The sequence below is a fragment of the Gouania willdenowi genome, chromosome 17, assembly GCF_900634775.1.
Source record: "Gouania willdenowi chromosome 17, fGouWil2.1, whole genome shotgun sequence".
Lineage (NCBI taxonomy): Eukaryota > Metazoa > Chordata > Actinopteri > Blenniiformes > Gobiesocidae > Gouania > Gouania willdenowi.
Window position 1 is genome coordinate 9522512 of NC_041060.1, and position 22429 is coordinate 9544940.

General features: G+C 36.6%; 3 protein-coding genes across 5 annotated transcripts in view; 1 reads left to right on the top strand and 2 right to left on the bottom strand.

The window, feature by feature from the left end:
- LOC114479061 (solute carrier family 12 member 7-like) overlaps positions 1 to 751 on the bottom strand; it is a 39134-nt gene extending 38383 nt beyond the window's left edge. For both annotated transcript variants that reach the window (XM_028472505.1, XM_028472506.1), the window contains exon 1: positions 1 to 751. In XM_028472505.1, the coding sequence (XP_028328306.1) occupies positions 1 to 154 (154 nt within the window). In that variant the 5' untranslated portion in view covers positions 155 to 751.
- On the bottom strand, positions 496 to 8698 carry LOC114479591 (uncharacterized). The gene is made up of 4 exons (XM_028473345.1): positions 8594 to 8698; positions 5533 to 5993; positions 4996 to 5085; positions 496 to 556 (listed from the first exon to the last, which is right to left on the bottom strand). The coding sequence occupies exons 2-4, from the start codon at positions 5991 to 5993 to the stop codon at positions 496 to 498; spliced, it is 612 nt and encodes a 203-aa protein (XP_028329146.1). The 5' UTR covers positions 8594 to 8698.
- crispld1b (cysteine-rich secretory protein LCCL domain containing 1b) overlaps positions 7883 to 22429 on the top strand; it is a 20260-nt gene continuing 5713 nt past the window's right edge. The window contains exons 1-8 of one of the 2 annotated variants that reach the window (XM_028473304.1): positions 7883 to 8121; positions 8584 to 8886; positions 16905 to 17023; positions 18029 to 18161; positions 18344 to 18459; positions 19701 to 19801; positions 20999 to 21172; positions 21246 to 21306. In XM_028473304.1, the coding sequence (XP_028329105.1) occupies positions 8620 to 8886; positions 16905 to 17023; positions 18029 to 18161; positions 18344 to 18459; positions 19701 to 19801; positions 20999 to 21172; positions 21246 to 21306 (971 nt within the window). In that variant the 5' untranslated portion in view covers positions 7883 to 8121; positions 8584 to 8619. Of the gene's footprint in view, positions 8122 to 8542; positions 8887 to 16904; positions 17024 to 18028; positions 18162 to 18343; positions 18460 to 19700; positions 19802 to 20998; positions 21173 to 21245; positions 21307 to 22429 lie in introns of those variants that run through there. The other variant, XM_028473305.1, reaches the window with a different exon arrangement.

Below are 22429 nucleotides of genomic sequence, written 5' to 3' on the forward strand. Positions count from 1 at the left end.
CTGAGTCAGGTCCTTGCAATGTGTCTACATCATCATCATTTTCTCTGAAGATTTTGCCCAAACTGATGGGTTTGCTGCTTCCTTCTGCTGTGGCTTCACCACTCCCACTGGCCTTTACATCTTCCACTGGAACCACAGTGAAGTTTGTGGGCATCTTGAGTTAAAATCCAACACAAACACTTGGCAGCTGAAGTGAAAGAGTATCCCAAGGGTGTCTAATGAATCCACTCTGGAAGAGGGGGAACAAAAACAAAAACACAAGTGTAGAAAAACCAAAACAAAGATCACTTCAAAATACAACTTTCTCTTTGTATTCAGATCCAGTGTCCTCTAAACACAGAGTGAAAGTCCCGCCTCCTGCACATGCACACGGGGCTGGACAAAGTCCTTCAGAAGTGTCTTCTTTCTCTCACCCAGTTTCCTCTTCCTCCTTTTCCCCTCTCTTTCTCTTGTTTCCCCCCACGGCCCGGTCTATTGCCCCATGTGACCCTCTGATTACCATTGCAAGAAGCCCTGAAGCTCCTCCCCCTTTTCAGTGCTCGTTCCTCCACTGGCACTTTAGCAAAAACCAAAAAGCAAAGAAAACAAACTTCATGGAATTACGAGATGTATTCCAGTGAACACCAGCGCCTTCTTCAGGGAAAAAAACTCCCCCAAAAGTCTCTCTTTGTTGAATTTAAGGTTTAATATGGTCCTCTCTTTCCTCCTAGGATGGCACTTCCTGACTTTATTTACCTGAGCTGGAAGGAAAAAGGGCGGTGCCTATCCCCCGCATTGCATTGTGGGTACAGTAGTAGCAGTAGCAGATGTTTCCGGTGTGTGCGCGCACACACACACGCACGCGCTCATAATGATGCTAAACTCTTTTTGTTTGTTTGGGTTTTTTTTTTTTAATATTGTTGTAATGGATAACCTTTGTTTTATTTTTTTTACCCACTTATTTTTGTGTATTTTTATATTTATTTTGTCATTTTAGTTTTTAGAATATTTTACAATCTTGCACTACAGTTAAATTATGTCTGTCAATACTCTCAGATAATGCTGAAGTGCCTTGGTGAAGGAAAAATTAACTTCATTGTATTTTAAGTATATTAAATTGTTCACTAGTAGATTGAAAATGTAATTACACAAATTGTACTTTTTGTAAATATATAAAAAGTATACTAACAACACACTTTCACGGAAACACTTTTAACACTCTTCAAAACAATTGTACTCTATTACACTTTATAAAGAATATGTTTGACCGAAATAAATGTATGTGTGATTTTTAAAGTGTTATTTGAAATTCAGTTTTACACACATTTTTGGTATTTTATCACACACTGAGAGCATATTTAAGAAGTACACATTTTAATATCATTACTCTGATATTAGGTCTGCACGTGTTTTAGGTTACATTTGAGTCTAATTATGAACTTATCTTGTACCTTGTTTATTCATAAAAAAATATTTGGAAAGTGTCCAATAGTATTACTGTGAACATGCATTTCATCCCATTTATTAATTTAGCAATTTAGCATAAATTTGTACATTTAAAGTCATATATACTTATATATACCAAAGACAATTTAAGTTGTTCCACTTCAGCATGTAAAAATACACAAAATACACTTCCAGTTGGACTTTTTTTTACAATTTAATTACAATTAAAATATATTTAGTACAAAATTAGTTGTTCCAAAATAGCACGTTTTAAGTTAACTAATCATAGACACACTTGAAGTATAGTGATGATTAGTGTGGCTTTAAGTATACACAAAAGTATGCTACAGTTTAGTACACTTGACACATTTTTTTTTCACCGGGGTGCACTCTGATCCCTAAGTTTTGGGAGGTATAAATATCACTGTTTGTTTATTTATTTATTTTTGTTATGATATTGATGTTGTCATTATATTTTTCTATATGTTTCTAATTCAAAAAATTAATAAAAAAAAAAAAACAAACAAAAAACACAAGCACCCACTCCCACGCTATAGCTCTCTTCAGTCATTGTACCAAACGACAAAAGGAAACAACTTGGAAACCTTGAACGGCAACAACTTTCCTTTCCCTGTATTCTCTGATTGTCAGCAGTGACGACAAGGGAAAGGGAAGCTCACACGTCATAAAAACAAAGAGAAATATCTGTATAGTAATAGACTAAAACCTATTTAACACAGATTGTTTTCTTTTTCCTTGGAAAATATTTGTTATTTATGTATTCATATTTTTTTTATTCATATTTAAATGTTTTTTTTTTTAATAATCAAAAGCATGTTGAAAATAAAAAAAGGCATTTCTTAAAACGTGATAATTATTTAATTTATTACAGAATAAATATTGAGGGTAAACAGTTGATTTTGGCTTTTGGCTACAACTGCAGTTTAGGTTTTTTGAGCTAAACTACATGTGTCAAACTCAAGGCCAGGGGCCAAATCCGGCCCTTTAGAGGAGTGTTTCTCAAATGGGGGGACATGTACCCCTAGGAGTACGCAATGGCACTATGGGGGGTACTTGAGAGAGACAGAGAGAGAGAAAAAGGGGAAAATTAACAAATGAAAGCATTACAAATATGGGGTTTTATGTTTATTTTGTTAAAAATGATATTAATAATAAATATTATTGTCACAAAGCGACAACAAAAACACACAAAATAAGAGAAAAACATACTGAATAACAGACAAACAACAACAGAATACACAAAATTACACCAAAAACACACGCACTAAGAGAGAAAAATACTCACCATTACCAAAAACACCACACAAAACGACAACAAAGATATACTAAGTGAGAGAAAAATACACAATATCAATACAAAATACACACAAATACTATAGAAACATACAACACGACATAATAAACAACCAAATCACACTGGAAACACACACTGAGAGAATAATTGAAGTCATACCAACAAACAGGGTTGGGGTCAATTACATTTTTCAGTTATAATTACATTGTCAATTATCCATGTTTAATTACAATTCAATTACAATTACAGTGACCAGCATTTTTTTCCAATTACAATTCAATTACAATAACTTTTTATCCTCAGAAAGTCAATTACAATTACATTCTCAATTACAATTAATCACAATTACTGAGCCTGATGTAAATAACCTAATAAAAGTGAACCTTCCTCTTGTGTTAGCTTCCTGTTCCATCTCTTATGATAACATCCTAAATCAGCTGTAAAATACACTAAAACTATTATCTATCATCTCATTTATTTCCTGTCTATTGGTTACCTTGTTATGCTTCCTAATCAATGAAAATATAGGTTTTAATATTTTTGGTGTGGACATCTGATCTGAGCCTTTTTTGTATCACTATACCCCTAGACTGAATTATTTTGAAAATGGTGAGATGTGGGAAAGCTTGATATGAAACATATTTCAGTAATTGTTAACTACATATGAGTAGAACTTTATATAGAACTGATTATATATATTTATATAACATGGTTCTTCAGTTTTACGTTAAATTATAATTGAAAAAGTTTATAGAATTTTAATGGCATTTACAATTACAATGTCAACAGATTTTTGAAATTACAATTACAAGTATAATTACGCCATAATTGTAATTAATTATCAATTACGCAAATACAATTATAATTCTTTTTTTTTTTTTTTACAAATTCTTTGTGTACATATTTTTGTTCTACTTTTTTCTAAAGGAAAAAAACTATTTTCAGATAAAAAAAATAGACAGAATTATTCAAATTTATGTACTTTAGTTTACAGTTAGTTTATTTGAGATTATTTTTCCAATGATTGTTTTTTTTCCCAATTCATTAGTTCCAATATAATATAATCATTAACATTGTTTTTCCTTTTGCTGATGCACCTGAGCTCACTTTTTCAAAAATGTTCACCTAGATTCAATTAATTACCATTTGAATAACTGAAGTGGGGATGCTTTTGGCCTTGTTATGAACAACATTTGGAGTGCATGTTTGAAATATAAGCAAGAGGTAGAAGCTGCCATTTGTTTGTTATTTTTTTTTTTCTTTTGTTTTCTGAATCTATAATGTTGAATATCAGACTTAGACTATTCCGGTATAGGTGTTAAATGGTGAAAAAGAAACTTACACTCATTGAACCACTTTATTATTTGGTTTTCTTACACATAAACACACATTTGTACATCACTATTAAAGTCCTTCATGTGACATTGATGTGTGCATACTCCACCAGCAGAGGATGGTGTTGGTTTTTGAATGCAAATGTTCTCAAAATTGACACTAATTCTTTTTTAGATGTTCCACATTTTTATGGTCACAGAGAGGCATAATCTCTTTGGTAATTTTTATTAACAAAAAAAAAAAAAATCAAACAGTATTCTAATATTATTGGGTTTAATAAGGATCTAATAACTAAAATAATAACAAAGCACAGTTAATTTCATAAACTGTGGCAAATTTAAGTAGAATTGACATCAAGCTATTTGGACCATTCTTTGAGTGCATTACTTTTCAAGTCAAAAGCCTCGCTTTGTGCTACCAGAATGTTAAAATAATCCTCACTGAAATCAAAGAAAAGACTCAATGAAGATTTCAGCCACGTAATTCCAGCAACAAAGTGCATGAATGTCTTGGGAATATATATTGGCAGTTGGCATCTGCTAAAAGCTTCAAGAGACACATTTGATTTTTGCACTTCAGCCCAAAACCTCTCGCTGGCTCTCTCTGGGTTGCAGTTAAAGTTCAATGTAGCATTGCTTTCCAGAGACGGTATCACAAACCCTCTCTTTCTTTTTTTACTGTGTTTAGATTGACTGGTCTCATATTTGGGAACAAAATATCCTCCCATTACAGGAGGTTTAAATTGACCTCCCATTAGAGGACTCTCCAGTTTAGATTGACTGGGCTCAGCGGGAGACATATATGCAATCAATATAGAATTCTCTTGGACTGAATCCTGTAGCATCTGTCGAAGCGCTCCATCTTTCACAGTAGAGTTAGTGATACGGAGGAGATGAACTATCATGTGCTTCTGCAGATACATAACACACATTCTGTTGATCCCTATGACGTCTTCTTTTCTTTCCTTGAATTCCAGGTTCTGTTGTTCTGCTATGAGCCGATTCAAATACCTAAAGAATAAAACCAGAATAAATTATTATATTCAAAATTTATCAAAGCAAAATAAGGGTGTCCTACGGCAACATCAGTGTATTCTTATAAATATTGCCCTACTTTAAGATTATTAGATGCATTTGTGAGCTGTGACTATGATTAATAGTATTGTTCTGTTTGGCTTTAGTTAGTTTAAAATAATAAAATGCCAACAATGCCAAATCACGTACAGTAATCTCATTCATGCCGAATGCAACATTCTTTTAGAGATTTTTGCTTTTCAGTATTCATGTTGATTTTTAGTCAAGTGTAATGTGTCCAGTTTACATAAAACTACATTGCTAACACCAACAGAAAGTCGTCAAGTGGCCCATGTTCAGTTTTACTGACAGATATTGTATTGTGCCTTTTGTAATACCAACACAAACATAAGATTGTGGGAATTGTGCATCATTAGTACCAACCTCTCTGTCTCCTCTCTCATCCTGGTAGGGTTGTTGGCAATGTAGGGTACCAGTCTCAGGTATTCGCTGAGCGTGTACACTTGTGGTGGATAGTAACCTCTGGGATCTTTGAGAAACAAATCAGAAATAATCCCAGACTCTGGCACATACTGCGCTTTGACCTGCTTTGAAAGGATATCAAAGAACAGAGCCAAGGATAGAGCCACCACCCCAACCCCACCAAGTGTGACTCTGCCCTCCCTTCCAAACGTAGTTCTCAGGCCCTGGGTGAAGAGATCCAGCTGCTTCTCAGTCAAGGAGGACTGAACTGCTGTGTAGTGGTTCTTTAGGTGTAGTGATGAGTTGGTCGACAGCAAGTTTAGGTAAAGAGGATTGGGATTGTAGTTTGGGAAGGGGCAGATATCCCGAGCGATTAAGGCCAGATGTGCAGCATCTTCAGCAGGGCACTGCATGTTCCCCATCTTAACAAGATCAGGATCTTTACAAGAGTAGTCCTACTGAACCTGAACACCACTGCTTACTCTGTGTATTCAAACTATGCTCAAACATATCCTAGCTATTCATTAATCTATAATTCGGAACAAAGTCTGAAACAACAAGGCCAAGCCAGTCAAACAAAACCCAGAGGTTTTGGATGACCAAAACATAACGCATTACTGGAAAAAGTAACTTTTGAATGACTTAGAATGAAAGAATTGTATTATTTTTTGGGTCATTTGTGTCCGTACAGATTCATATTAGTGTTGTATCAAAACATAAACACAAAAAACCTTCTAAAATAAATAAATTAAAGAAATCTGAATTAACTTTTGTAATAAATTTTGACCAACTCTGCTTTACAAAAACTGCTATAAAACAACCATAAATGATGTGCATATAACAAAACCACTGCTCAAAAATTAAAACTCAAATTTTTCAAACTTAGCACAGTAAAGTAAAGTAAGCTGTGTGTATTCCAGGTGCACAATCTTCTGTTGAAAATTCTTGTAAAAATAAATGTGGAAAAACAAATTCACAGCATTTTTCTCAGCTACACAATGCAAAAGATATCAGGCTAATGAGTTGCTGTTAGCAGTGACTCCACAGTAGCGACAGGCTGCACATTTACAACAACATACGTGTTGATCTGTCCCCGGACAACAGTCAGTCTGTTAAAATCCAGCCGCTGTTTCGGTGCAGAGGCTTCCCTCACGTCCACCAATGCAGCGTTAGCTTAGCTTCACTGATGCATGTATCATTTGAAGGCAGATTGGTAAAATAATGCACGTAGTCAACAGGTGCTAGTTCTTATTGAAAAGGCGACGCCAACAGTGGTGGTTCGCGACTTAAGACACCACCACAAGGTCCCAAACAACTACCGGTATTCTCAGCCAATAGCAAAACATTGTAATAGCTGGATTTCAACCCATAGAGGGAAGTGAACCTTACATTTTTACGTAACAATTTACTTGAATTTTTATACATAAGGCTGTCATTAGTGTTGTTTGCTAAATTATGACACCTTTGGAGGCTTGGAGCTATGTCAAATTTTTTTGTCGAATTAGATGGAGGGATCTAGTGGGGTTTGGTAGGGTTAAGGTTAGGGTAACAAAGTGTTAGGGTTAGGCTTACAAACGACACATAATGACAGCCTTCATGACACCTTATTCATGCTAATGACAAGTGTCATGTCTAAATAATTACACTGTAATGTATAAAACTTTAAAGTAAAGATTTACCAATTTGAACAACAACAATGCCAAATTGAAATGCTTTGACTAAAATGTCAAGAGTTGGACAAGAATTAATCAGCACTACTTCACACCAACTACATTTGGTTTCACCAGAAAAAAAAAGTGTTTTTTTTGGGGGGGGTTTCATTACTCTTTATCAAACAGGAAAAAAATGAAATGACATTTCCCTGCAGTCCAATTGATTTAGTGAATAAACCTCGATTCAGGTAAAAATTATTACGTAATAACCTGATTATATTGACAGTTTCAGCATTTCACATAGGCTTCTATTTTATTATTATAGGGAGTTACATTACACATGCTTTTTGGTCATGGAGTATGAAGACTATTCTTATGCAGTAAATGGTTGATGGCTTCCACAAATAAAATCAACAAAATGTGTTAATGAGTTAGCCGTAATGTCCATGGTCCCATTAGTTCACTGTCCCTGGACCTCGTGTGTGTGTGTGTGTGTGTGTGTGTGTGTGTGTGTGTGTGTGTGTGTGTGTGTGTGTGTGTGTGTGTGTGTGTGTGTGTGTGTGTGTGTGTGTGTGTGCATGAGGAGGGTGTGGCCCATCTCTCCTGCGTGCAGCTCAATGCAAATTTGACATATAAACACAAAATGAGCAGTAGTGCTGGGCAGGCTGCAGTGCACTGAGCAGAGCTGAGGAATTCAACAGGTCCCCACGGATGGTAGTGAGCTGAGTGTGTGAGTTTGTGTGTAAATGCACAGCCTGAACGCCGTCTGACTGCGAGCTACTCACATTTCTGTGATGGATGGATTTAAAGGCTCCTAGGATTAAAAAAGTGCCTCCCTTTCCTCAACAATCTGCATCTGGAAAATCACATCTGGGAAACCCTTAATTGTAATTTTAAGGTAAGAACATACTTTTCTATGTTACATAAAATCTCTTGGCTAAAATGTCACCACGCACGGAAATTTGTCTTCTGTATTAGGTATAACGTATTAAAGTGAGTTTATCACTGCTGCCACTGTTAGTCTGGATGCAGTGACCTGCACTTGCACTCTCAGGTTCCATGAAAACTGCATTAGATTGAATGTTTGAAGTCAAGTCCCCTATAATTAAAGCATTATTCAACTGAAACAGAGGTCAGATTCAATGTGCCTGTGGGATTTAAATGTGTTCCTGTGCATGAGGGCTTAAAATGAGTTGTTTTACATCAACACTAATATACAAGTCTTAACATTTGGCATGAAAGTTAGGATCTCACAGTTTGTAACAAAGACCTATTGACTAAATTATGCTGAGTTGAGTGGATTTCCTGACTGAAACTATTGATGCTTACGGGCTGATTTGCAACTGTCTCTGTTCTGTAGACAAAATTACCCCTCGTATTCACTCTCCTGCACGCCATGAGGTCGTCTTGCCCTTTCTGCGGCTGGATCAGAGCTGCAAGCCTGCTCCTGTGCTTGACCCAGAGCGTCTTGGCCATGATCCTCACCAACTCCACACGGCTCGAGTCCATCCTGGAAAAGTACCGGAACAAGGATGATCATTGGTGGAAAGTCAGGTCAAGAGGAAAGCGGGCCATCAGTGAGGGAGACATGCACCTCATCCTGGACCTGCACAACAAACTGCGGGGTCAGGTTCACCCTCCTGCCTCCAACATGGAGTACATGGCAAGTTTCATTAATGCATTACTGCAAGTGCATGTATGGCTTTTGTTTGCAGCACTTTCAAACACGATGATTAATAAATGGACAAGCCAGCATTTATTACGAAATAATCATGATTTTGATCCCAGATTTACATTAAACCTTTTGGTAACACTTTACTCGAAGTTTTATACATGAAGGCTGACATTACACTGTCATTATTATGACATGACATCTGTCATTAGCATGAATATGGTGTCATGCGCAGAATGACCGGAATTAATCTAAAGCGGAATTAAGTGTTTACAAGATAGAGGAATTACTTGTGAAAGGGAGGACTCGCAAAATAAGATTTTCATTGTGTGGTGCAACTGTCTGGTTTTACTGTGCATATGACAATAAATATCTTGAATCTTAATTCCGAATTAAAATCAGAATAAACCAGCACCTAATTTGGATTTAAGTTAAATTCGGAATCACATTTGTATTACGAATAAAATGTTTAAGGGTCAGTTTAAAGAGGATTGAACTTTTAATCTGAATTAAAGAGGAATTAAAGCTCCCATGTAAACGTGGCCAATTACAGCCTTCATGACACTTTGATCATGCTAATGACAGCGTAATGTCAGCCTTATGTATAAAACTTCAAGTAAAGTGTCACCCACCTTTCTTCATTGTTAAACGACAGAAATAGAAAAAACTACTTTTGCTAGAGTAATCACTGATAGAGGTGAGTGATCTTTGAGCTCAATAGGTTGGAGAACAGTAATAGTATCCCACATTCATAGGTACTAATTATGTGGGTGGTGAAAAAATATTGAGTAATCACGATTTTATTATTGATACCCATTACATTTCCAAAGATTTATTATTTACATTTACAAAACAAGGGGAGTCTTCTTAATTTGGATATTTCAATGCCACTATACAATATTGAAGGTGCTGTGAGGTGTTCCTCAAAGAGAATTCCAAATATTTAGCAGCTGACGGATGCTAAATAGAAGAGCTATAATCAGTAATAATCGACAATGGAATTGACAATAGTTATCAATCAAAAATGCATTTGTAATCGAATCGAGACTAATAATCATAATCAAATCAGGAATTTGGGCTGAGGATTACCTTGTCTCATTAGTGAGGATGCCCTTTTTGTTTTTTGTTTTTCTTTCCCATTCATTTCTGTTGGAAATTTCAGCTTTTTCCACTTTCAAGCCCTTCATCCCGAGCCATTTTTCAACCGATTTTGACCATTCAGCCTTTAACGTGTTCAGCTACTACCTAGGCTTCAACCCATTTCAACGCTAATGCACTACTAATGCTTAGCTAATGCTAGGTTAACATTAATGCTAGATTAATGCCAATGCTATGTTGACGCTAATGCTAGGCTAATGCTAACTGAATCTAACGCTAGCTAATACTATGTAAATGGTAAATGGACTTGATTTATATAGCGCTTTATCACCACACTAAAGCAGTCTCAAAGCGCTTTACACATCAGCTCATTCACCCAATCACTCTCACATTCACACACCAGTGGGACAGGACTGCCACGCAAGGCGCTAGTCGACCACTGGGAGCAACGTAGGGTTCAGTGTCTTGCCCAAGGACACTTCGACACATAGTCAGGTACTGGGATCGAACCCACAACCTCTCGATCAGAAGACGACCCTCTACCACCTGAGCCACGGTCGCCCTATGTTAATGCTAATGCTAACTGAATCTAACGCTAGCTAATGCTCTTGCTAGCTAATACTAAAGCTAATGTTAGCTAATGCTAATGATGGCTACTACTAATGTCAATGCTAATGTTAACGCTAAGCTAATGCAGTGTGACACAGGCCAGCACCTGCATCCTCATTTGAAAATATTTTAGTTAATGATGTTGCATTTTCACCCGATTATTTTGGTCAAGCATTCAATCAATTAGAAACCTGAGTCTGCGCACAGCAAAAATGTGAGCAAAAGTCATTTACTTTCTGTTGCTGTATGAAACTGTATAGAAATGTGCAATGTTTTCCTATACTATGGACAATTATCAATCACAATTGATCCATCAGGTGACTTCTTTATTACATTTCAAAAGTTTCCAAACAACCCCACAACTTTACTACCATAGAGTTGTTGTTGTTTTTTGTTGACCCAGGCATTGCTTCACAAACACTGCAGAAAGAGTTGCATTATTCCATTATTTAAGACCAGTATGGGTGAAGCTGTCAATTTAGGCTCTAACTGTTGGATTTTCTTTAAGCTTGACTGGGCCTATGAATGTGTGTTTTACAGCTTATCTGTTGTTGTTCTTGGTTAATGGCGTGTTGCAACCAACTTGAATACGACACCTATTGTATTAGAGTGTGTAAATCTTTGTTCTATCTACTTCAAGCTACCAGAAAACAAAAACAAAAACCTATGTACCAATGGTGGTACTTGGCGCAGGGGTTCTCAACCTTGGGCTCGCGAGACACTGAGAGGGGGTCCACACATGCCTTTTTTTGGATAATTTGAGCCCATTTTTTCTTATTTTTACCCTTTTTCTGCAACTACATCAAACTTGCCACATTTTAACCTATTTCCATCACTTTTCTTGCTATATTTTTTGCCAATTTAACCACGTTCACCATTTGTTGTGCCCATTATTTGCCAACTAAATTAATTGTTCCAATAGACAATTTAAACACTTTTTCTGTTTATTTTTGGCCACTCTAATTTGCAAATTTAAACCAATTTCTGTGGTTTTTAAAATCCCATTTCACTACCTTTTCCACCATTTTCGGTCACTTTTAACTCATTTTATTTCTGTATAAAACAAGGATTTGCTGACTATATACTATGGCCCAAATAACAATAAACTTCCTAGATAACAGTGGATATTATCGTACCACCATCAGTACGCTAAGTACCTTGGAGGTTCAACATTTTATGAATAAGCTCATCTGGTCCACTATTCTTAAAATGTTACTATTTTTTTTTACATATTCTGGTTTAGGAGAATTGTATTAATGTATATTCAACTATAGCCAGTATTTGCCACTCCTAGTTATAAACCTAACCACTCCATAATTATTTGCGAGAAATTCTTCAGCACCCAACAATTTCTGATGAAAGTTTCAGTTAAACATTTCTTTTCTCACTCTGCCTTTTGCTGCTCTTTCAGCTAAAGATATCAGATAAGGGAAGGAAAGGGAAAAGTAGATTTGTGAGCCAAAGCCATGGTCTGGCTGGATCCTATACTCACCCGCCCTTGCTGACCCTGGCGCAGATTCAACTTTCACCCTCGCAGTGTTATCCTACCCTCTACCTCAACCATCAGTCACCCCCTTCATCTCTTTCTGTCCAGCCTCTCCACACTCCACTTCTACTTCTCACTGCCATATGCTCACGAACCTTGTCAGCAGCCTTTGCGTTTCTTCCTTTACATTTTCCCCACATCTCTTAATTCTCATCCCAAGACCAATGCTATCTTTTATGTGATCCTTCATGCATGTCATTTGAGGTGCCACAGATTTAAAATGTATGTTTGGCATACTAATCCAGTGTCTCCTCATTTAAGGATTCTATTACTGATGATAATGATGTGGTAAAACTGAAAACTCATGAATGTTTTGTTTGGTTTGCAGACTGCAAAAACTCAAGGCCAACGGGGCTGCACCTTTGTAGCAGTTTCTACCTCTAAATGTCAGAAAAAAAGAATAAAGAAAAACAACTCAGCAAATACCTTAAAGGCTCTGTTTGTGTCAGCTAATGTAAAACACGTCACTTGGTGTACTTGAAATACAAAGATCTTACTTAAGGTTACTACAATCATGGCCACATTTCATGGTCTGGACAGGGTTGCATGGCGTGAAGTGAGGGAGATTTGCATACTTTGAAAAAGAAAGGAAAACAAAGTAAGACTTAATGTTTATTCTTCTATAGTTTTCTTCTTAAAGCTGTACCTCAAGCATTCATTTTAAATCCAGTGGTCTGGGAATCCACACCTTGCACTTAGCTCCGTAGCAGAGGTGGTCCTGGCAGATGGCTGGGTAAAGATCTGTATTTTTGAAACTTAATGCGTTTTGGAATGCAAAAGGGAGATTTGAAGCTGTTGCGGTGACCCTTTTTGTAAAGGTTGGTTGGCAGGGTTGTCTTCCTCTCAGCTCAGGAAAACCTATTCAGCTGTTAGGCCCCTCATGCTCTTGTTATTCTTCTTATACCTCAAAAGAACGTGAGAACCAGACAATTTCAATTAACTCCTATCATTGAGGTAGTAGTGACAAACAGGGATTAAAGTTGACTGTAGCAGCATACGAAGAGTTTGCTGGGGGCAGGGGGAGCACTGTCAAAAGTTTTAGAATAAAATACACTTCTTATAATATACAAATATTTTAAGTGCCATTTAACAGTGACTGTGTAAAATACATATTAATTAATTTGTTGTTCTTTGGCACTCGAGTCATACAACCAATGTTTAGGTTGGTTTTTCTTCTGTTGTGCAATTCCTCTCCACAATGTAAATGGTGAAGTGACACTTGCACCCAGCAGTTCATGTTATGGTACTGCAGCAAAAATGAAGCCGAAAGCGGCCGCTGGCCTGATTTTATCATGAATTTACAACATTAAACAGCGTGTCGATGCAAATTGTTGAGGTCAACGTTATCAATTATGTTACTCATCACTTTTGCATTCTTGTATATGTTACACACATTGTGGTTGACGTGAATCTCGAGACGGTCTATATATTTAATTTATTTTTTATTTTGCCCCCCTGGCAAGGATCTCAAACTCCGCATATTTGTAGAGGTCTATGAGTAGGGTTAGCATTTTATTAGCAACAAAGTTGGTCCTACAAGATTTTAATGGAGCATATCCATCCTCATGACATGCTTTGTGCAGGTTTATGGCCAGAGGTACTGATGAATAACTAAGTAAATCCATCTTTTAAATGAGAAATACAATACAAAATGTTCCAACCTTAAGCCAAAGTGTTGTTTTACCCCAGATTGCTAATCTATTTTGTTACAGATAAAATGCATGGTTTTGCAACAATTATTTTGTTGTGTATAAACTCTGGCCAAATTAATATGCTAAAATTAAACTACTATTGCTATTCATCAATTTTGTGAAGCAATCATTATGTGAAGTTTTGAAATAAAAGTGGAGATTTTTAAAAATATATATGTTTAGCCTATATAGCTATACAGTATCTGCATGGGATGAATACAAACATCAGTCAGACTGAGTGAGTCATTTAAATCTCAAAAGATATACAGTGGGTTGCGAATTAATGACCGTGGCAAAATGTGGGTCGAGAACCCCTGATGTACAGCACTTAACCACTGGCAGCCAATGAGGCACATCTGACCTTGCAAAGCTTACCATCTGGCCCACACAATCTTGGGGTTGATAGAGCAAACAATGTGCATAGAATTTTTTTTGGAAGATTGAGAGGAAACTAGTGTAAATTTCAGGGAGAACTCTGTGGAGAAAAAGCTGGACGAGTGGAGCTTAGACCCTCAGTCCCTCTGAGGTGTAGTATGTGGTTTGAAATATTGCGTTGTTTAATTTTAAATTCTTCTTTTTTTTACTTGGGCTAACTCCAGTTGCATAAAACAATTTTTTCTGAACTTTCACTAAAAAAATCATAAATGGGAATTCTACAGAGCATGTACAACATCTTTTTCTTTGGCAATGTTGAAATCTAAATTCCACGTTCCATGTAAGCCCCAATGTTTGCAGCACCCCTCTTAATGGGCAATTGTGTGTGTAATGTGCGTTTACCTCACCCCAAACATATGGCCTGCATTAAGGTGGTGAAACAGAGTTTCAACCCCATTTGATCATTATTGTACTCATTGGTAAAGGCTTATTGCAGAGGTGTTGAAGTCAGCTTAGTTCAGGGGCCAAATAAGGACAAGTTAGATCTCCAGTGGGCCGCAGATTTTAGGCCAAAAAAAAGAAGCATTTTTAATACTAATATGTCGGAGTTTCCACTTCCACATATACATGATGTGTAAAATATGTAAAGCAACAACAATATCCAAAAATTAGGTGACAGATATCAGTCCTTGCGGACCAATTTTTGTGTAATATAAAGCATTTTTTTGAGAAATTGCAGGATTTTTAAAATTTCTTTTTTTTCTCCTTTTTGTTCTTTTTTCTTTGTGCTAAAAATGACACATCTATGGTGGCTGGGATAGAACTACTCCTTGAAATTCAATCATTATCAAAAAAACTCTCTACCCTCCTTCCTTCCTCAATAACATTATCCATCAGGAACGTGTCCGTCTGTAATACCAGTACGTTGGAAACTCTTCCGTTGTGGCCCTTTTGCATTCGTGTTGTGGCCCTTTTGCATTTGTGTTGTGAACCGTTTGTATTCAATTCTGTAAATGCATTTGCCTGACACTTTCCAACCACCGTACACATCACATAATGTGATATAAGCTTGGGGAAAACTGTAAGCCCTATAAATGTTTTGAGGAATTTCATTAAATGTGTGATTTTCGAGAGACTGACTTATCTTCAACTGAATTATTTTGAGACTCACAAGACAACAGCAAAAACATACAAAATAAGAGGAAGAGAAAAAATATACTGAATAACAAAAAGCATCGACAAACAACAACAAAATACACAAATTGACACCAAAAATACACACTAAGAAAGAAAAACACACACACACACACACACACACACAAACACACACACACAGAATAATAAAAAGAACAGACAAACAACACCAAAAAACACAAAATGATGATAGAAATGATCTTGAACAGGGGACGGGACTTGGATAAGCAAACAGCTTCTCGTCTCCTTTTTCAGCATGGACAAAACAAAACAAAAAAAAAAAAAAAAGAAAAAAAAAGAGGAATAACAAAACTTCTGTGAATGCAGAAATAAACTGAATAAATAAATAAAATAAATAAATAAATCTTGATTAGACCCTGATCTGCAAATACAAGAATCAGTCTTGGTCCCACATCTGCAGGGAGATGACCATAAATGATAAAAACTAAAGAAATAAACCTCTTCAGGAGGCACTAAATACTGTTTCATTCACTTATTTACAAAATGAAATTCTTCAAAATGTGCGTTATCACTCATTCATTCCATCATTATGATCTATAGTACAGAATTTTGAGCAAAATGTTGTAGTCGGACAAAGGGGCAATTGAGCCAAAGAAGTTTGAGAACCACTGCTCTAAACGGCCGGATTTGGCCCCCCGAGTCTCGAGTTTGACACGTGTCATACTGCAACTAAACATCGTGTCAACAGCTGACCACACGGCATCCATTCTCTTTCTTCACAGTCAACACTACATTAACGTTTACTCAACCTCAAAGTCTGCTTTCTTTTTTTTTTTTTAAATCCAGCATTTACGCTAGATCACGTTAAGATAGCATCAAGACCCCAAACAGTGGGTGTCTTTGTTGTTAAGCTTTATCATCGTTTTTAGCCCCTAATATTGTTTAATGGGAGCCAAACTTACTGGAAACAAGCTTTGAAACAACACGAGGGAATAGTAGCAGAAAGCTGCAAGTTGATGTGGTGAGCTCTCATGTATGTGACCGTCTGTAACAGAGTCAACGTGTGTGTTTAATAGGAGAGGCCTAGTTTTGACTATACGGTGTAAAATTTGCGAGGGCCATGCTTACAACCGCAGCACTTTCAAGTTAAGAGTAGGGTCATTTTTCAGGTTGACTTTGCCTTGAGCGTGTATGGTTAGTTTCAGGTGGATTTTCTGAGGAATTTGTGTTAGGTTAGTTGCCTTGAAAAAAAATGAGGAGATATCAGTACAAGTTGTAATGAGGAGCAGTTAAATCCACAGCTATGGTAAGTGGCCACTTAGTTTACCTAAATCAAGGAGGTGATTAAGAGCAGAGTTTCAGGCTTGTGGACATCCGTCAAAAGCCAAACTGGTGTTCAGAAAGCAGGATTTAAGCATTTACATTGGGAGATACAAGAGAAAGTTTTTATGTTTTTACCTCAGCTGACTTTCAATGTCAACCCAATAATTAAAAGTGTGTGTGTGTGTGTGTGTGTGTGTGTGTGTGCTCCTCAGATGTGGGATTATGAGCTGGAGCGGAGTGCCGAACACTGGGCATATTCCTGCAGATGGGAGCATGGACCGAGCCACATGTTGACGCAGATCGGTCAAAACCTCGGAGCACATTGGGGCAGGTATAATATCAGAAAAGGTTTTGTTATTTTTGTTTTTAATTTATCTAAAAAAAAAATATATATATACACATACAATACTAGAGGTGAAAGTAATGGATTACAAGTACTCAAGTTACTGTAATTGAGTTGCTTTTATGGGTACTTGTACTTTTTTGAGTACATTTCTAAATCAGTATTTTTACTTTTACTTTAGTACGTTTTAAAAGAAGTAAAGTCATTTGTTTGCTAAGTAACTTATTATTATTTGTTTTAAAATTATTAGACATTGTGAAACTACAAAAAATGAAATAACCAGACAACAATCAATGCATCACATCATAGCCAACCATTCAAATTAAACATAATGCACAGCACCAAAACAGCATTGAATGACCATTATTTTCTGCAGTTTATAATTGTATGTATACTTAAAACCTGAGAAATGTTTTTATTTCAAATTAAATCAATGGTGTTATTTTATTTTAAAAATAATTGTACATTTTGACAAAACCTTTTATTTTATAGAGATGCCTTTGTGAAAAATACATTAAGAATAAATAAATCCTGTATCAACTCGATATACTTTGCCAACAATTTTCTCTATTGCTACAACATACAAAAGTTATTTCTATGTTTCCATTTCAATGTTGTTGATAATAGCAATTTCCAATGCTGTCACTGAAGATCATCACAAGATAATCTCAGTGTAAAAATGAATCACAAAAAGGCGTTGAAAATAACATGTTTAGTTGAAGTCATTTCAATAATTAAATATAAGATAATTATATTAATACGAATTTAAAATGTGGTAGTTTATGTCTTCGGAAAATTTACGTTAAATTAATATAAGTGAAAAATACTTCATTTTTGTTACTTTAGAGTCAGCAAAAAAAAAAAAAAAAAAAAAACCTATAACTTCCAAATAACATTCACTACTAATAAGTCTCTCTGTCTCTGAACATGTTTGAAGTTTATGCATATATTATTGTTATTATCTACACACAAAATGGTTACATCTTTCCTTAGGGATCGTCCGCCAACCTACCATGTCCAGGCCTGGTATGATGAAGTGAGACATTACTCATACCCCTACGCTCAGGAGTGTAACCCACACTGTCCGTTAAGATGTTCTGGACCTGTTTGCACTCATTACACTCAGGTTGGTGTACCATTTAGACACATTTCCCTTGGAGGATCAAATTCAGGTTAAATTTTCCAATTAAAAGCTGCTTGGTTGCATGTTTAATGGCACCTGCACAGAGAAATGATCTTGTTGCTTGATTATTACTTAGGCTGTTCTACCCCCTCAAATGTGTCTTTTTTTCTTGACCGTGATTTCAGCTGGTGTGGGCAACCAGCAATCGTATTGGTTGTGCTATCAATGTGTGTTACAACATGAACGTGTGGGGAATGATCTGGGCTAAGGCCGTCTATCTGGTCTGCAACTACTCTCCTCCGTAAGTTTTCACGAAAAAAACAAATCTTCAGCTAAAGCAGGGGTGTCAAACATATCAGTTCAGGGGGGCAAATACGGAGCGGTTTGATCTCAAGAAGGCCACAGATTTTATGCAGGAAAAGTGAGTAACTTCAACATTATTGTGCCCTAGTTTGTACTTGTACGTATAAATAAAACACTAAATATGTAAGAAACCGACAATATCAAAGCAATAAGTGACAGATATCAGTCCCAACTAGGAACTTCACTTTAAATTTCCAACATTTGTGACCAATTTCTATTTAATGAAGGACAATGTTATGTAATAATTTGAGGAAAACTAAGAGATTTTGTAAGGATTACATTAAAAATTACGGCCATTATGTTATATGAGCACTGGGAAAACTGAGCCCCTGAAATTTTTAATTTATAGTGTAATTTACACAATGGTTCATGTTTGAGTGCCGGGCCGGATTTTGCCCCCGTACCTTGAGTTTGACACGTGAGCTAGAGCAGTGGTTCTCAAACTTTTTTGGCTCAAGTACCCCCTTTCTTATTTCTGAGTCCAAGTACCCCCTACTGTATGTCCAACCACAACTTTTGAAAAACAACTATAGAGCAAAATGATTGAATGAACTAGTGAAAACCCACATAATCTCATTTTGTATGTAAGTGGAAAGAAACATTATTTAGTGCAGTGGTTCCCAACCTTTTTTGAACTGTGACCCCATTTTAATATCAAGAATTTCTGGTGACCCCAAAGACATTTTTTTTCTGGAATTGGTTTTTCATCATGTTTGAGCTCAGATATTTATTTTTCTGCATTTTAGTTGAACTAGATTCACAAAGTGAAAGTATAGAAATACAGTTGTTTGTGTTTTGTTTTAATAAAATAAAAAAGATTAAAGAATCTTTTTGAATTTTTCTGAAATTTTAGGTGGCCCCACATGGGGTCTCGACCCCAAGGCTGAAAAACACTGTTTTGGTGACTCCTGAATAGATTTATTTCTATAGTTTTTATCATTTCTGGTCATATTAAGCCTGAGGTGTGACTAAGACTGACACCATTTGTTTATTTACCTCTCTCTCTCTCTCTCTCAAGTACCCCCTGTAGTGCCATCATTTACCCCTAGGGGTACACGTACCCCCATTTGAGAAACACTGAGCTAAAGAATAGAGCACAGAGAAAATAAAGACTAATAAAGTATCTACATGGGCAGAGTTTGAAGTTGAAGGTAATCGTTTTTTTCTTTGTCTCTTTAGGGGTAACTGGTGGGGTCACGCGCCATATAAATATGGAACGCCCTGCTCTGCCTGTCCAGCCAGCTATGGTGGGGGCTGCAGAGACAACCTCTGCTACAGAGGTGGGTTAATTAATTACACTAAATACTTGTCAACAATCATCTGTACTTGATTTTTTACGCACCTCACGTAGGATATGTATAACGTCCAGGGCAGGCTTTACTTTCCTGTTTAGTTTTACTAGTCAGTAACACAAATCTTAAAACCAAAGAACACAATGTGCAAACAACCCAAGAGAATTATATAGAATAGAACAAAAATTAAAATAAAATAAATATAAATACGGGCAGAAGATTAGCATGTATACATGCGTGCTACAGATTTTTTTTTATTAATATTTAATTAAGAGAAAACATGTACAGTGATTGTAAAGGGTGTGTTTCATGTTTATTATACCTTTTTAAATCATTATTTAAAAAAAAAATGTTTAAAAAAATTGGGGGTGCAATTTTTGCCCCTCCAGCAGATGGCGACCTAGGCGGCCGCCTGTGTTGCCTGTCGGGAAAGACGGCCCTGCATGGATTTTCTGTCTTATTCTGATCAGGATCACACAGTAGTTCACGATACGATATATCCTGATACTCAATGATACGATATACATTGCGATATATCGCAATATCAATAATCACAAAATTCACCTTTGCAAGAACAAAATTGTCTGAAATACAATTAATCTAATTTTTTTTGTGATTTTTTTTTTTTACTTGCGAGAACAAGTGAATGGTATCTAACTGCAATTCAAGTACCAATGTCAAAAACATGTGGTATGTTTATCAAACAGTCAAATTACGTTTTTCAAAAAAGTTAAACTTTTGCTTCTAAATTAAAAAAAAAAAAAGTAACCACATAAATCTATAAAAGTGCTCAGTATGTTTTATAAAAACTGCATTCAGCTTCCAGCTAAAATGCATTGAGGAGTGAGATAGTTTAACCAGGTCTGATGTGGTTCACTGCCACCGAGTGAACAGGCATTTACATGCTATGCATAGGTTTTTGCAATAAAACTTTTTTTTCATAAAAAAAACATCATTAAATCTATATGGATATTTTTCCGATCAATACAATAATCGTGCGGTCAAATATCGCGATATATCGCAGAATAATTTTTTTCTTACACCCTTCACAGAGAGTTTTAGGTTTCTTTGAAGGACATAAATACAATTTTTTTTATTTTTATTAAAGAGTTTGATATCAAAAATGGTGCGAAAAAAAAATTAGAAGATAAATTTTGTTTCATTCTACCTTGATCCCCGTCTTAGATGGGGGTGTTGAAAGGCGTCCGGCTCCTGAGATTGAAGAGAGCAACTACATTGAACCTGAACCAGAACCAGAACCAGTGAGGGACCGCGAGCCTGAACCCAGAGCCCAGTCCCCGTACCCATCGTCCAATGACAACGCAGAGACGAACCCGCTTGTCAGCACAGAGCAGATGTGTAAGGATGACTCACATTATCACTAATTCATCTTTACCGTTTTCGACACAGGAACTAAACAGGTTTATTTAAGCCCAACAGGTGGAATGTGACACCAAGCTGAGGGACCAGTGCAAGGGAACGACCTGTAACAGGTAGAGTTCTATATTACAAAAATCTGTAACACTGACATTACGTTGTCATTATCTGTCATTAGCATGAATAAGGTGTCATGAAGGAGCATAGGGCAGGATCTAAAAATCAGACTCCATAGTGACACCTAACTAGAGGATGGATACCAGACCGAAGCCCGACGGGACCAGATGACACCGGACGGGTCGGGTTTGGACAGATATTTAGAACTGGTGGTCGTGTTCGGTCAAAGTGTTGTTTGCACGCAGCGTTCTTCCTTTCCTGCTGCAGCAGCCACAACCCTGAAGAATGCAGCTTTAACACTAACAGTGAGAGCAGGATCCCAGTGCAGGGAGGATGGAGCAAGGGAGGACAATTATAAAGGAATACACCGTTGAAACATTGCTTTTTCTGCCCAATAACATGGATTATCCTTATCTTTGATACATGGATTATGTAAAAAGATCTGATGGGTCTCTTGAGTGCACTGCACCCCTGTTTGTTTCACTTTCGCTTGTTACACGTGCGCTAATCTGATGTTGACATTAATAGATGTTTGTTAATAAAAACACAATTTTTATTAACCTCTTTTTTTTTTTAACAATAAAAATGAGGTTTCCACTGTTGGGTGGAACTCGGACGAGAAAATGCGGCCCGCTCTGCATTCACTCGCCATTCATGTGACGGTTTACTGCAAGACCTGTGCACATGCCTCTGCATGCATCTGTGGAACCCAAAAGTAGTTTCGTCCACCGTGTTTGTCTCCAAGCCGTCTTCTTTTCATTCTTCTTTATTTCCGGTATTGGGCTACCTCTTCAAGCCGTCCAGAACGCGCACTAGCGTCATTTGACGTCACCATCAGCCTCATTTGACTTCACGTCTGCAGAACTGCGCGGGAAATTTGTGCCCGGAACAGCAGTACAAAATGTATCACAATCTGTTCTAGGCAATAGGCAATAATTGAGCGCTTCACCACCTATGAGCATAAAAAGACTAAAAAATTAGGGGGGTTAGGGTCAATTACATTTTTCAGTTTTTAATAATTTAATACAGTTTTCAATTACCCAATTCAATAATGATTACAGTGACCAGCGTTTTTTCTAATTAAATATAAATTTCAAATTTTTTTAATCTTTAGATAGTCAA

What these genes read in the sequence shown, in the direction of transcription:
- LOC114479591 (XM_028473345.1), bottom strand. Translation starts at nt 5,993, where the DNA reads ATGGGGAACATGCAGTGCCCTGCTGAAGATGCTGCACATCTGGCCTTA. An exon ending in ATGAGAGAGGAGACAGAGAG is followed by an intron (nt 5,086 to 5,532) that starts GTTGGTACTAAT and finishes TTTATTCTTTAG; the next exon opens with GTATTTGAATCGGCTCATAG. An exon ending in ATCAACAGAATGTGTGTTAT is followed by an intron (nt 557 to 4,995) that starts GTATCTGCAGAA and finishes TTTTTGCTAAAG; the next exon opens with TGCCAGTGGAGGAACGAGCA.